This window comes from Dendropsophus ebraccatus, chromosome 1, assembly GCF_027789765.1.
Source record: "Dendropsophus ebraccatus isolate aDenEbr1 chromosome 1, aDenEbr1.pat, whole genome shotgun sequence".
Taxonomy (NCBI): Eukaryota; Metazoa; Chordata; class Amphibia; order Anura; family Hylidae; genus Dendropsophus; species Dendropsophus ebraccatus.
In genome coordinates, this window is record NC_091454.1 from 138,981,914 (window position 1) to 138,995,987 (window position 14,074).

Consider the following 14,074-nt stretch of genomic DNA (forward strand, 5'->3'; position numbering starts at 1 on the left):
CAGTAGGTAGTATCCTTACGTAGATAATATCCCCCCATTAGTCATACCCATGTAGGTAACCCCCTGGTAGTGAGCGCTCTCCCAGTATGTAGTATCCCCCAATGTTTTCGGCATCCCATTGAAGGTAATCCCCCTGTTAGTTAGCTCTCCCCCCCAGTAGATAGCATCCCTTAGGCATCTCCCCTCGTATTTCCCTCACCCAGTAAATAGTGTCCTCCATAGTAGACATCTCCCCCAGTAGATAGTTTCCCCCATGAAAGGCATCTTCCCTAGTATGCCCCCAGTAAATAGTGCTCCCAATGGTAGGCATCTCTCCTGTTAGTAGTTCACCCTCCTCTTCCTATATGCCCCAAGTGTTAAAAAAAAGACATACTCACCTCCACGGTCCAGGGCAGGCTGGCAGCTGCAGGTACAGAATACGAACAGAGTCCAGCACTTAACCAGGATAACACTTTAATTAGGAATCTTTAGTGCAATACAGTTTAAGAGGAAATGTGCCAAAAAGATAATCACAAAACTAGGAAAACAATGTCCTTTCTCTTGATGGACAACACAGAAGGCACTGGTGCTGGTAGTAGGTGGTACTGAAGTAGAGTTAGGTTAGGTGACTTTCCTGGGGCCTTGTACAGAACTCTGCTGGGACAACTTTTTAGTGTGTGTGTGACTTGTCAAAGATTCTTGTACTCACAGATAGGTCTGAGAAGAAGAGTCCCAGGATTGAACAACTGAGTGTATCTAACCCCTCGAGCAAGAATCAATAGAGTTCGTTGGCTTAAGGTCCTATTTCACGGAACGATTATCGGCCGTATTCGGCCGATATCGTTCATTACGGACGATTATCATCCTGTGGAATAGAAGGCAACGATCAGCCGACATAGTTCATGGCGGCTGATCGTTGCACACGTTTGTTTTTCAAACATGTTGAACAACAAGCAACTGCGCTAGCAGCGATCTGCTGACAGCGCTCGTTTGCTCCTCTTGGTCGGTCCGTGAAATAGGGGCTTTACTTGCACTTTGCTCTACCTCAGACAAATCATGGATAGCTGGATTGTCCTGACTAGGTATCTGATGATTATCCCAGGCGTAGACAAGGTATTTCCAGGTGACAGTTACCCCACCTCTGGGTTTAGCACTGCATACTTGTTAATAGAGCTTATCAAACCTATCTTCTCTCCAACTCCAACAAACAAAATACTTGAAGACCCTCCCACCCAAAACTAAAAGACTTAAATAGGGGTGACGGGACTAACCTCCTATTGGAGGAGAAAGTGATAGAAAGAAGGAGTGTATGTGTGTGAAAGGTAGAAAGGTGTGAGATTTATCTAACAGATTTTTTAAGCCAAAGCCAGGAATGGATTTGAAAAGATCAGAAATCTCAGTCTTTTCTTTATGACCTGTTCTCTGTTTATAGTCTGGCTTCAAAAATCTGTCAGATAAACCTCTCTGTGCAAACTATAAACTAAGTTTACACGAGGCGATCATTGGCCCGATCATACGATTAACGATTTCGAAGTAACAATTTTTTTTTTATAACGATCAGCGTTTAGATGGAACGATATATCGTACAGAAAATTAGTTTTGCGATTGCTTAAGCCTATCTCACACATAGGCAAAATCAGTGAACGACTGTTTACACGGAACAATTGGCAAATTTTTTGAGAACGACGATTTAAGAACATGTTAAAAGATCAAAATGAACGATTTATCGATCGTTCGCCACGTTTAAACATACGATTATCATTCAAATTCGATCGTTGTCGCGAAAACTTACCCGATAATCATTCCATGTAAAAGTAGCATTAGTCATTGACTGGACACTATAACACAGGACAGTGTACATAGTCAACCCTTCAGACCTTTAGCTGTCCATTGAGAGTAAGGGAGAATGAGACACCAAGTGGTGAAAGCACAAAACTGCAGCCTTCATCCCAGAGTGTGGCACCTGACAAAGCTACCTTGGGACAGGTGTAATACCGAGGTAGTGGCTCACCTGGACTGGGACACTACATAGTTAAGACACCTGTGCCTGCTTTTAGATGACAAAGAAGAAACTTAGAAAATTCTTTTAAAAGACATCTTGTTTTTAAAAGCTCCTACGAATATCTATGTAAACTGTATGTTGAGTCTAATTCTTTTGTCATGTTTTACCATCCTACTGCCCCCTTACCTACTGCCTATACACTCTGACCATAATCAAAATTGTATGGAAAGCTGCTTTGTTTGTTGTTGATGTTTTAGACACATTGGAGCAACAACAAAAAAGTGCACACAGCCTGTATCTTTTACTGTTTTCCTTTGTGAAATGTCTTTTCTGAAGTGAGGAGCCTTTTGCCTCTTCTCTAGCAATAAAATACTTAAAGGGAACCTGTCACCCCCCGTACCGGGGTGACAGGCTCCCGACCCCCCGTTAGAGACCCCTATACTTACCTCATCCCGCCGGGTCCCGCTTCTGGATTCGGTCGGGTCCCGGAGATCTCAGCCGCTGCAGCCTGGCGCGCGCGCTGAGAGTCCAACACCCATAGAGAATGACAGGAGAGTCCAGCGCTCCGTCATTCTCTATGAGCGTTGGACTCATCTGTCAGCGCGCGCGCCCGGCTGCAGCGGCTGAGATCTCCGGGACCCGACCGAATCCAGAAGCGGGACCCGGCGGGATGAGGTAAGTATAGGGGTCTCTAACGGGGGGTCGGGAGCCTGTCACCCCGGCACGGGGGGTGACAGGTTCCCTTTAAAGTATGTCTGTTAACATTTCCTACCTGTACCTGAGATTAACACATTCTCTTCCTCCAGATTGGTTCCACTTGGTTGGTTTGTTGCATGATATTGGCAAAATCCTGGCCCTGGAGAATGAGCCTCAGGTACCCCCAAATCAGAAAATGTCCGATCTGTGGACATTCTCTTCATATTTTGGTTCTGTAGTGCATACGTAATAGTGCATTTATAATATATAGTACATACCCTGGCAAGCACCATGTACCCTGTCAGCAACACCTTTAAAATCACCTGCCTAAAATGATATAACCCCCCCCCTCCAAAAAAGCTCTTATACACTGAGGCATTGGCTCCAGAAGACATCTCTTAAGGTCCTGTTGTATATGCCACCAAGACGTAGCACATACTTATAAGTCCTAAAAGTTGTTTTTCCAGCACACTTTAGATGACCCCTTAAATTTTTACTTTTTTCAAACCATTTCCTAAAAATGTTTGCAGTCTGGCAGGGTGCATCATCCTGCTGAAATATGCCACTAACATTAGGGATTTGGGAATTCCTAAAGGGTCTGCAGCAAGGTTTAGATAGGTGGTACATGTTATTTGACATATACATTAACACCCCTGGCCCTGCCCCCAGTTCACTGGTTGCCCTTCCTTAAACCCCTTTTGTTAGTCACTAGCCATTTTTTCGGCTTTAGAAACATCAACTTCAAGAACCTACTATTTATTTACTACCTAATCCCACCCACTGATAGATGTTATCGGCATAAGATAACCAATGTTTTTCACTTTACCTGGATTTAGCTGCTCAGTGTACAATAGTCCATTTATAGGTGTACCAGATATAATATATGCTGTAAATTATAGTATTAGCAGCAGCTATATTGCATATATTGCTATGTTACATAGCTGTGGTTGCTAGAAAGTCATAAGTCATGGGGGAGATTTATCAAACTGGTGTAAAGTAGAATTGTCTCAGTTGCCCCTAGCAACCAATCAGATTCCACCTTTCATTTTTCAAACAATCTACAATCGAACCCCCCCCCCCCCCCCCACCCGCAGCACTGATCGCTCCCCTGCAGCTCCGATCGGCCGGGGCTGCAGGGGGAGGGGGTGCGATCGTGCGGCTGGGGGCAGCGGGGGGGGGGGGGGGGTTGGCGATCGTGTGGTCGGGGGCTGCGGGGGATCGTGCGGCCAGGGCTGGGGGATATCGTGCGGCCAGGGCTGGGGGATATTGTGCGGCCGGGGGCTGTGGGGGGCGATCAGTGCTGCTGAGGGGGCGATCGGGGCGGCCAGGCTATACATTACCGGGTCCCCGCTCCTGCCCCGAAGCAAGCAGGAGCGGGGACCCGGTAATGTATAATCTCCGGCGGCCGGGGGGTTAATGGGGCGGGCTGCAGACAAAATTGCAGCAGGGATGTACATCTCTGCTGCGATTTTGTCTGGCATTGAAAGAATAGGGCTGGGATCCGCAGCGAGTCGACTCGCTGCCGATCCGGCAAGTGTGTTTGTCCCCCAACACTGTTTTTGATAAATCTCCCCCATAGTGCCTATATAATGTGAGCCATACTGCCATTCTAATTCCATTCATCATACTATATCATTCTTACAATTATCCTAAATATGGGCACCTCTCACAGAGACAGTATCTGATTCTGACTCTTTACAGTGGGCTGTTGTTGGTGACACTTTTCCTGTTGGTTGCAAGTTCCAAAAATCTATTGTATTTAGCGACACAACATTTGAAAACAATCCAGATAAAAAGCACCCAGTATATAGGTGAGTAAATCTCACTTTATCATTTGTATTCTATGTCCTCTTTATTGCACACTTTTATTTTTTCAACCAATTACATATTTTGTTCACTTTAATGTGTAACTACCATTTTAAAAACCTATGACATGTCATAGCAACATGTCAGAAGTACATATCGGTGGGAGTCCGGCTGCTGAGAACCCACCTTCTGCTACAGGAAGGTGATTGTCGTAGTCTGCTAATAGTCTACAGAATTCACCTCCCTGTAGCTGAGATGAAGGAGCAGAGTGTGCGCTCCCTTGTGTACCTGTCCCTTCTTCTAGTGATCAGCAGGGGGTTCTCAGCAGCCGAACCTTGACCGATATGCACTTCTGACATGTTGCTATAAAATGGTCAGAAGTGTTTAAAAACATTAGTTAGACTTTAAAGAGGACCTGTCACCCCCCCCCCCCCCCCCCCCCGTGCCGGGGTGACAGACTCCTGACCCCCTGCTAGATCCCCCTATACTCACCTAATCGTGCCGGGTCCCGCTTCCTGATGCGGTCGGGTCACAGAGATTTCAGCTCCCGGAAGCTTCGGGAGCTGAAATCTCCGTGACCCGACCGCATCAGGAAGCGGGACCGGGCGCGATTAGGTAAGTATAGGGCACTCTAACGGGGAGTCGGGAGCCTGTCACCCCGGCACGGGGGTGACAGGTATCCTTTAAGGCTATGTTCCTTTGCTTTAAAGAGGATGTACCACCAGGTTCCCGTGTACGGCGCCGTTATATCCAAGGGAACCGGGATGGTGCTCAAGCACTGGAGGCGGGCCGGCCCACCCCTAGTGGGAGGGAATTCCCTCCCCTGTATGACGCGGCTCCGTTAGAATCAATGGAGCCACGGACCGCGGCACCGGCTTCAGGGGCGGATTAACTTTACCATAGGCCCCGGGATGTTCACCAAGCCTGGGCCCCCCCACCCCACTGTAACTATGGCAGCACTAGAGTGGCGTTCTAGTACAGGATAGATAATGTCATGATGCCCTGATTTGTGTAAAATTGCTGTAAAAAAAACTGCAATTTTTTTGCAAATCATGGCAGAACTGTAGCCAGGAGACAATACACCACTGAAAGTATAAGTCTTTTTGGGTGGTCATGGGACCCCCAGGAGCTCAGGCTCCTGGACTACCGCCCGAAACGGACATATTATAATCCACTACTGACCGGCTTGCCCGTGACAGCGCCCTTTTATCCCTGTGTCAGATTAAAGAGGATGTACCTGGTGGTACATCCTCTTCAAGGCTATGTTCCCGCGCTTCCTCTGGCCATGATCATGATCCTTAATCTGAGCCTAAGTACCATTAAAAAAAACGCCTTTCCTGCGGAACGGCTATTGTTTCTACAGCGTTTGAACATAGCCTAAAGGGGTACTCCAGCAATTTTTTTTTTCTTCCAAATCAACTGGTTGCAGAAAGTTATATATATTTATAAACTACTTGTATTTAAAAATCTCCAGTCTTCCAGTACTTATCAGCTGCTGTATGTTCTACAGGAAATGTTGGATTCTTTACAGTCTGACACAGTGCTCTCTGCTGACATCTCTGTCCCAGACAGTACCTGTCCACAGCAGGAGCAAATCCTCATAGAAAACCTCTCCTGCTCTGGACAGTTCCTAACATGGACAGAGGTGGCAGCAGAGAGCACTGTGTCAGACTGAATGGAATACACTGCCTTCTGCAGGACATACAGCAGCCGATAAGTATGGGAAGACATGAGATTATAACTATATAACTATTACTATATAAACTATGTAACTTTCTGATTTGAAAGAAAAAGATATTTGCCTGAGTACCCCTTTAAAGCAGCAGAGTGTTCATTATACAATGCTAATATTGAGAATAATGTCAACACAACTCATGTCTGATATTTTCTGTTTAGCACTGAATATGGGATCTATGAACCTAATTGTGGTCTAGAAAATGTACTCATGTCCTGGGGTCATGATGGTAATGTAAACCGACCTTTCTGTCACATTTTATGTCTTTACATGCAATACTTATGTATAAAGCTACAATGTTTTTGCTGGTTATTGTCCACAAATCATTATATGGATTATTTACAGGTAGATGTGAATGATCCCATATTAGTGGATTATCTATTCTATTAGAGGTTTTAGGGAAATGCGTATAACAAAAAACGTATTAATTGAAATTAAACATTGATTTTAGCCAGGGGGGGTAGCTAATGTCTCCTGGGCCCTGGTGCGAGAGATCAACGTGGCCCCCCTCCCCCCCCCTTCACGACCTAGTAATGCTATTAGTATATATATATATATACATATATATATATATATATATATATATATACACACACACACACACCAACACAGATATTACCAATAACAACAGTATAAAAGGAAGAGAAAATATTATCACCATACATATTACCGCCATACTGTAAATGACCAAATCCTGTACACTGAGACCAATATTACCAGTGTATAGGAAGGAAATATTTCCGCCACACCACAACTACCATCACCACCATATTGTTACTGACCAAATCCTGGATACTAAGACCAATAAAGAACACAGTACCAGATAACAAGTAACAAATAATTTCACCACATACTGGCTAACACTACCACATACTGAATAACACCGCCACATACTGACTAACACCAACGCTGCTACTAATACCACCACCACATACTAACACCACCGCTGCTACTGACTAACACTACCACATACTGACTAATACCAAAACATACTAACTAACACTACCGCTGCTACTGAATAACATCCATTGTACACAGATCATTATCATCACCTCATCCAGTCATATAGAGGTGGACGCACTGTACACAGGCTCTATACACCATATACATTACAGTGCAGTTATATCAGGTGACTCACAGGGGACGTCTTCTCTTCTCTGATTGGAGTTCTTCCTTTTTCATCTTCTTCTCCATCTGCCCTGGGCCATTATGAGAACTTCTCCGAGCCACGAATCCACAGAATCTGCCAGACAGACATATTAGGCTCCTCACTCTGGCACCATCCTCATCTCTATACACACTGCACATCTGTATTGGCCCCTGTACGCCCTCATTTAGTAGGTAGGCTGACTGTATGTGACCCCCCTTATAGTATACGCCCGCCACTGTGCAGCCTCCTTAAAGATGCCCCCCCATGTTGCCCCTCTTATAGATGGCCCCTCTTCTCCCTCCCTCCTATCGATGGCCCCCTCTCTTTCCCCGTCTCCTTATAGATGGCCCCCTCTCCCCCCCTCCCTCCTATCGATGGCCCCCCTCTCTACCCCCCATCCTTATAGATGGCCCCCTCTCTTCCCCCCTCTCCTTATAGATGGCCCCCTCTCCCTTTCCCTTTCCTCCTATAGATGGCCTCCCTCAAACCCCCCCTCATCCTATAGATGGATATGGTCCGCAGAGCCAGTGTACAGCTGGCATCTACTTTTATATGGGCATTATGTTGGGGAATATTGGTAGCAGTGTGGTGGTGCAAGTCATTATGCAGTCATAATTTGTGGTCATGATGTGATGGTGTTATATACTATACTGGATTTGGTCAGTAACAGTATTTTGGTAATGGTAGTTGTTATGGTGTGGTGGTAATATCTGCCCTGTCTTCCCTTCATGTACTGTGCCACTTTCTGCCCCTGACTCCTCCTCATGTAGTGTCCCACTTCCATTGCTCCCCCTAATTTACTGTGCCAGGATGTGGTGAGGGGTCCGACAGCCTATGGGCCCGGTCGCAGTGACGACAGTTGCTACGCCACCGCTGGTATTGTTTGTAACATTGATCTTGGTATACTGGATTTGTCAGTAACAGTATTATGACAGTATGTATGGTGATATTTGCTCCTCATATACAGGTGTTGTTTTGTAGCTGTATACAATGTTATCATGCATTGAGAATTGTCTCACCTTTAAAGAGAGAGAAAGGCAGAGCTTGTCAGGAGAACCACAAAGTAATGTGTCTGTGGTTAACTTCTATGGGAGACTTTTTACCTTTTTCTTTCAGTGAAATTGTGTGCTTTTTGACATAAAACTTAGCCCAAATTAACTTGGTTAACACAGTTAATGCTCATGAGAACATGTCCTAACAATACTGCTGTGGAGGAATGTGGGGCCCAACAATAGTTTCTTTTGGTGGGCCCAAGATACTCCAAATCTGACATGTAATCTTCAGATTATATGAATATAAGAATGCATACTATTACTTAGGATTAGTGCTTTTCAGTTATAATTTCATATGTGTAAATAAATGATTACCAAGCAGCTCTTCTACTCATTTTGATGTATTTTCCTACAGAATACCTTTACCGAGTTTTGAAGTTTAACCAGTGTTCAATACCAGAAGAGGTAAGTGCTGTTTAGTCTAACATCAACCAGTATTTACAACAGAAATTAGTACTGCAGCAAACGGTGACTGTCTTTTCCAACAAATTCCCTCAATTTGATAGCCTAGGGGATTCCTAACATATTTGTTAATCAATTCATTTACAATGATTCCTTACCTGGTGTTTCACATCCTTGAAATCCTGTTGTTTACTGCTTGTTGTAAGTGATAATGGAGACAAGAAGGAACACAGAGATAGGGAGCAGGACTTAGGGTACTATTACACGGAATGATAATTGGCCAAATCGGCCCGATTCAGCCGATTATCGCTCCATGTAATAAATACAACGATCAGCCGATGACAACGATCATCGGCTGATCGTTGGTATAGGTTTGGACCTATTTTCGTCAGGCGCAGACCGCGCACAGCTACGTGTAATAGCGGTGCGCGGCCGCCGACTGACGATATACATTACCTATCCACGTTCCAGGGCTGCTGCTGCGGTCTTTTTCTCCCAAGGTCCTGCACGCTCTAGCTTCAGAGTGGCCTGTCAGCTGACAGTCCGCGGCGGTCCCGGCCTGTGATTGGCTGAGTGGCCTGTCAGCTGACAGGCCACTCTGAAGTTACAGCGCACGGGACCCGTGGAGAAGAAGACCGCAGCAGCAGCCCTGGAACGTGGATAGTTATTGTATATCAGGGGTCTCAAACTCGCAGCCCGCGGGCCAACTGCGGCCCTCGGGACACTAGTTTGTGGCCCCCACCTCAATGGTAGCTTTCCTGTAAGTGCGGCCCTCATCAGCTGCTCAGCCGTGATTGGCTGAGCTTAATTTTATGATCAGCCAATCGCGGCTGAACAGCTGATGACGCGGCAGAGGGGGGCCGGCATCAGGGACGGCTGCAGCTGTACAGCTGGCCTCCCGAAGATGACGGAGAGGTGGGCAGCGGCGTTGGTGGTGGTGGGAGGGGAGGTGTGCAGTGCAGGGGCCTACAGGGGACTGCAAGGTGATCGCATCGCTGCAAGTCCTGGAGCTGTTCAGCAGAATCGGGCCATGCAGTGCAGACCCCTGATCCTGCTTTACAGCCCCAGGACTTGCAGCGATGCGATCACCTCACCCTGCAGTCCCTGCGGCCTCCTCCTCCAGAGATTGAGGAGCTGCATGTGCTGCTAAGAGGAGAGCGCCGGTGCCGGGGGTGAGAGGAGGAGGGGTGGGTGCCCAGCTCCCCCCAGTCCCCTCTCTGTGACCCCCAGGTCCCCCCAGTCCCCTGTGTCACCCCCCAGTCCCCTCTCAGAGACTCCCAGTCCCCTGTGTCACCCCCAGTCCCCTCTCAGAGACCCCCAGTCCCCTGTGTAACCCCCTGCTCCCCCCAGTCCCCTGTGTCACCCCCTGCTCCCCCCAGTGCCCTCTCGGAGACCCCCAGTCCCCTTTGTCACCCCCAGTCCCCTCTCAGAGACCCCCAGTCCCCTTTGTCACCCCCAGTCCCCTCTCAGAGACACCCAGTCCCCTTTGTCACCCCCAGTCCCCTCTCAGAGATCCCCAGTCCCCTGTGTCACCCCCTGCTCCCCCCAGTGCCCTCTCGGAGACCCCCAGTCCCCTTTGTCACCCCCAGTCCCCTCTCAGAGACCCCCAGTCCCCTTTGTCACCCCCAGTCCCCTGTCACCCCCCTGCTCCCCCCAGTCCCCTGTGTCACCCCCCTGCTCCCCCCAGTCCTCTGTGTCACCCCCTTGCTCCCCCAGTCCCCTGTGTCACCCCCCTGCTCCCCTCTGTCACCCCTGCTCCCCCAGTCCCCTGTGTCACCCCCAGTCCCCTCTGTCATCCCCAGTCCCCTCTGTCATCCCCAGTCCCCTCTGTCACCCCCCAGCTCCCCCCAGTCCCCTGTGTCACCCCCAGTCCCGTGTCACCCCCCAGCTCCCCTTAGTCCTCGTGTCACCCCTCTGCTCCCCCCAGTCCCCTGTGTCACCCCCAGCTCTCCCCAGTCCCCTGTGTCACCCCCCAGTCCCCTGTGTCACCCCCCAGTCCCCTGTGTCACCCCCCAGCTCCCCTCTGTCACCCCCAGTCCCCTCTAAAAGACCCCCAGTCCCCTCTGTCACCCCCCTCCTCTCAGGCTTTCCTTTATTACCTGATCTCTGTTTATAGTCCATTCCTGGCTTTGGCTTCAAATCTTTGGCAGATAATCTGTCAGATAATCTTTCCGTGTAAAAGGGCCCTTAGGGTGCGTTTACACAGACAGATTTATCTGACAGATTTTGGAAGCCAAAGCCAGGAATGGATTTGAAAAGAGGATAGATCCAAATCTTTCCTTTATGATCTGATCTCTGTTTATAGTCTGTTCCTGGTTTGGGCTTCAAAGATCTGTCAGATAAATCTGTTTGTGTAAACGCACCATTAGGGCCCAATTACACAGAGAGATAATCAGCCAAATCAGCATAATTCGCCCAATTATCGCTCTGTGTAAGGGTGCGTTTACACAGATAGATTTATCTGACAGATTTTTTAAGCCAAAGCCAGGAACAGACTATAAACAGGGTGCAGGTCATAAAGGAAAGACTGAGATTCCCTGTCTTTTCAAGTCCATTCCTGACTTTGGCTTCCAAAATTGGTGAGATAAATCTGCCTGTGTAAACGCACCATAATAGAGACAACATTCAGCTGATGAAACGATCAAACATGTAATATGATGAAACACTATGTGTAATAGCAATGTGTGGCTAATAGAGATGAGCGAACCTCGAGCATGCTCGAGTCCATCCGAACCCGAACTTTCGGCATTTGATTAGCGGTGGCTGCTGAAGTTGGATAAAGCCCTAAGGCTATGTGGAAAACCTGGATATAGTCATTGGCTGTATCCATGTTTTCCAGACAACCTTAGAGCTTTATCCAAGTTCAGCAGCCGCCACTAATCAAATGCCGATCGTTTGGGTTCGGATCGACTCGAACCCGAACCCGGTTCGCTCATCTCTAGTGGCTAACAATTAAATAAACTGTTCATACAATACCACGCTCCAGGTGGTCCTGGACAGTGATGGCTGAGCAGCCTGTCAGCTCAGGGAAGCAGCAGGGCATGGTGCCAGGTAGAGAACAGAAGGCAGGAGTAGACCAGAAGCATGGACAGGTAGTGTAAGAATAATTTAAGGCAGGGGCTGTACGGGCATCGTTAACGATGTCCGTGAAGCCCTAGCTAAATAACAATTGTGCCATGTAATAGGTTCAGTAAACAAACATCGATCTAGCATATTGGTACTCGTTAACATGATTGATCGGCCCATGTAATAGGACCCTTAGCTAGTGTTATGCACAGGAGAGAGAGAAAGACACCAAACTGTACATCCCTGGTTGCTGCAGTCTGCTTCTGAGACATCTAAGTGAATAGAAATGGGGTGGCAAACCTATCTATTCTCTGAAGCATTCTGTAATGTGATTGCATAATACAGAGCAGTTAACAAGGAAGCCATGGCCTAATGAAGGGCCCTAGGCCTGTCACTTTACTAATCGTAGTACACCCTACTGAAGGCATGGGACACCAATTGAGATGTCAAGTTGCAATACACTAAAAGACAGTAATATGGCAGTGTATTATACAAGTGATCAAGTATTATCAATACAAAAAAATTCATATAATTGGTATCAGTGTATTTGAAAATGCCCAAACTGTTAAAACATTATATATCTTGCAAAGTTCTTGTTGCCAGGCAAAATAAATACCCAATGCCAGAATTTGACTCTATCTTGCTGATAGATTAGGGCATAGCGATATGTCAGGGGTATGTATCGGTGAATTTGTTTCCAAATCCAAATTAACTTGAAATTGTTCACCTCAGGAAACAATTGTTTATTAATACAATACTTTAATTTCAGGGCATGTACATGATCAGATTCCATTCATTTTACCCATGGCACACAGGAGGTGACTACAGACACCTTTGCACTGAGAAAGATCTTAAAATGCTCCCTTGGGTGCGAGAATTCAAGTAAGCATTACTGTTGATAGGTAACCAATCTTTAATTTTTTAGCCAAATCTTAAAAAACAAAACAACAAACTCATGGGGGGTACAGGGGTGTGTGCGTGTGAAGTAGTATTAAGCTATTTATTGGAAAACAAATAAATACTGATTTATTATGAAGTTAAAGCATCCCTGTTACTACTAATACTTTTTGACATACCATCAGATATGTCAAAAGTTATTGCTCACAATGGATCTCACTGTGAGACCCACTTTGACCCACTGCCTGGCTGGCCACCCATTTCATCATCATTCATCAATATAAGTCAATGTAAGAAAATGAGAAAATATTGACAGAATAAGCAGCTGGCCTTGGAGTGGATCGCACTGCCAGAATCTCTCCCTGGCTAGATCTCCTGATTAGAGCGGGTCTCAGAAGACCTGCTGTGATCAATAACTGTTGACAGGTTTGATGACATCAAAGATTATCTGTAGTGACAGTACCTGTTAATATCTTTTTGGATGGTTTTGTGCTCAGAAACTAGAGAATGAAAATGGAGAGGGCTGGACCAGTAAGAAATGGTACCAGGTACTACAGTCATGGCCAAAAGTTTTGAGAATGATACAAATATTAATTTTTACAAAGTCTACTGCTTCAGTTTTTAAAATGGCAATTTGCATATACTCCAGAATGTTGTAAAGAGTGATCAGCTTAACAGCAATTACTTGCAAAGTCAATATTTGCCTACGCCGTCACCGCCAACTGAGCTCTGCTACGTCGTCACCGCCAACTCAGCACTGCTACGCCGTTCCCGCCAACTCAGCTCTGCTACGCCGTCACCCCCAACTCAGCTCTGCTACGCCGTCACCCCTAACTCAGCTCGGCTACACCGTCATCACCAACTCAGCTCTGCTACAATGTCACCCCCAACTCAGCTCTGCTACACCGTCCCCCCAACTCAGCTCTGCTACAACGTCACTTCCAACTCAGCTCTGCTACAACGTCTTTTCCAACTCAGCTTTGCTACACCTACAACGCCATCTCAGCTCTGCTACACTGTCATCATCTCCTTCATTGTCTCAGCTCTGCTACTTCACCATCATCAGGCAGAAGCATTGCATGATGGGAAATGTAGTTTCCTATCTTGGATATAGATCGGCTTTTAGAAAAACTTGTAACTCAGGAACGGCAGCAGCTAGAAAGATGGGAGACGGCTCAAAATACTCAGGGGGACTTGGTGAGTAAGGCCAACTAGGTTTGGAAGCATTTCATTGTTTTAGCTCTTGGGGGGGGTACCCCTTTAAAAGGACCAGCTAACATCATTTCAGT

The 14,074-nt window shown here is 46.8% G+C and overlaps 1 protein-coding gene across 2 annotated transcripts in view; it reads left to right on the forward strand.

Moving 5' to 3' along the window:
* Positions 1-14,074, forward strand: part of MIOX (myo-inositol oxygenase) — a 29,778-nt gene that overhangs the window by 13,605 nt on the left and 2,099 nt on the right. For both annotated transcript variants that reach the window (XM_069979710.1, XM_069979718.1), the window contains exons 5-9: positions 2,788-2,855; positions 4,379-4,488; positions 6,380-6,447; positions 8,776-8,825; positions 12,658-12,770. In XM_069979710.1, the coding sequence (XP_069835811.1) occupies positions 2,788-2,855; positions 4,379-4,488; positions 6,380-6,447; positions 8,776-8,825; positions 12,658-12,770 (409 nt within the window). The remainder of the gene's footprint in view (positions 1-2,787; positions 2,856-4,378; positions 4,489-6,379; positions 6,448-8,775; positions 8,826-12,657; positions 12,771-14,074) is intronic.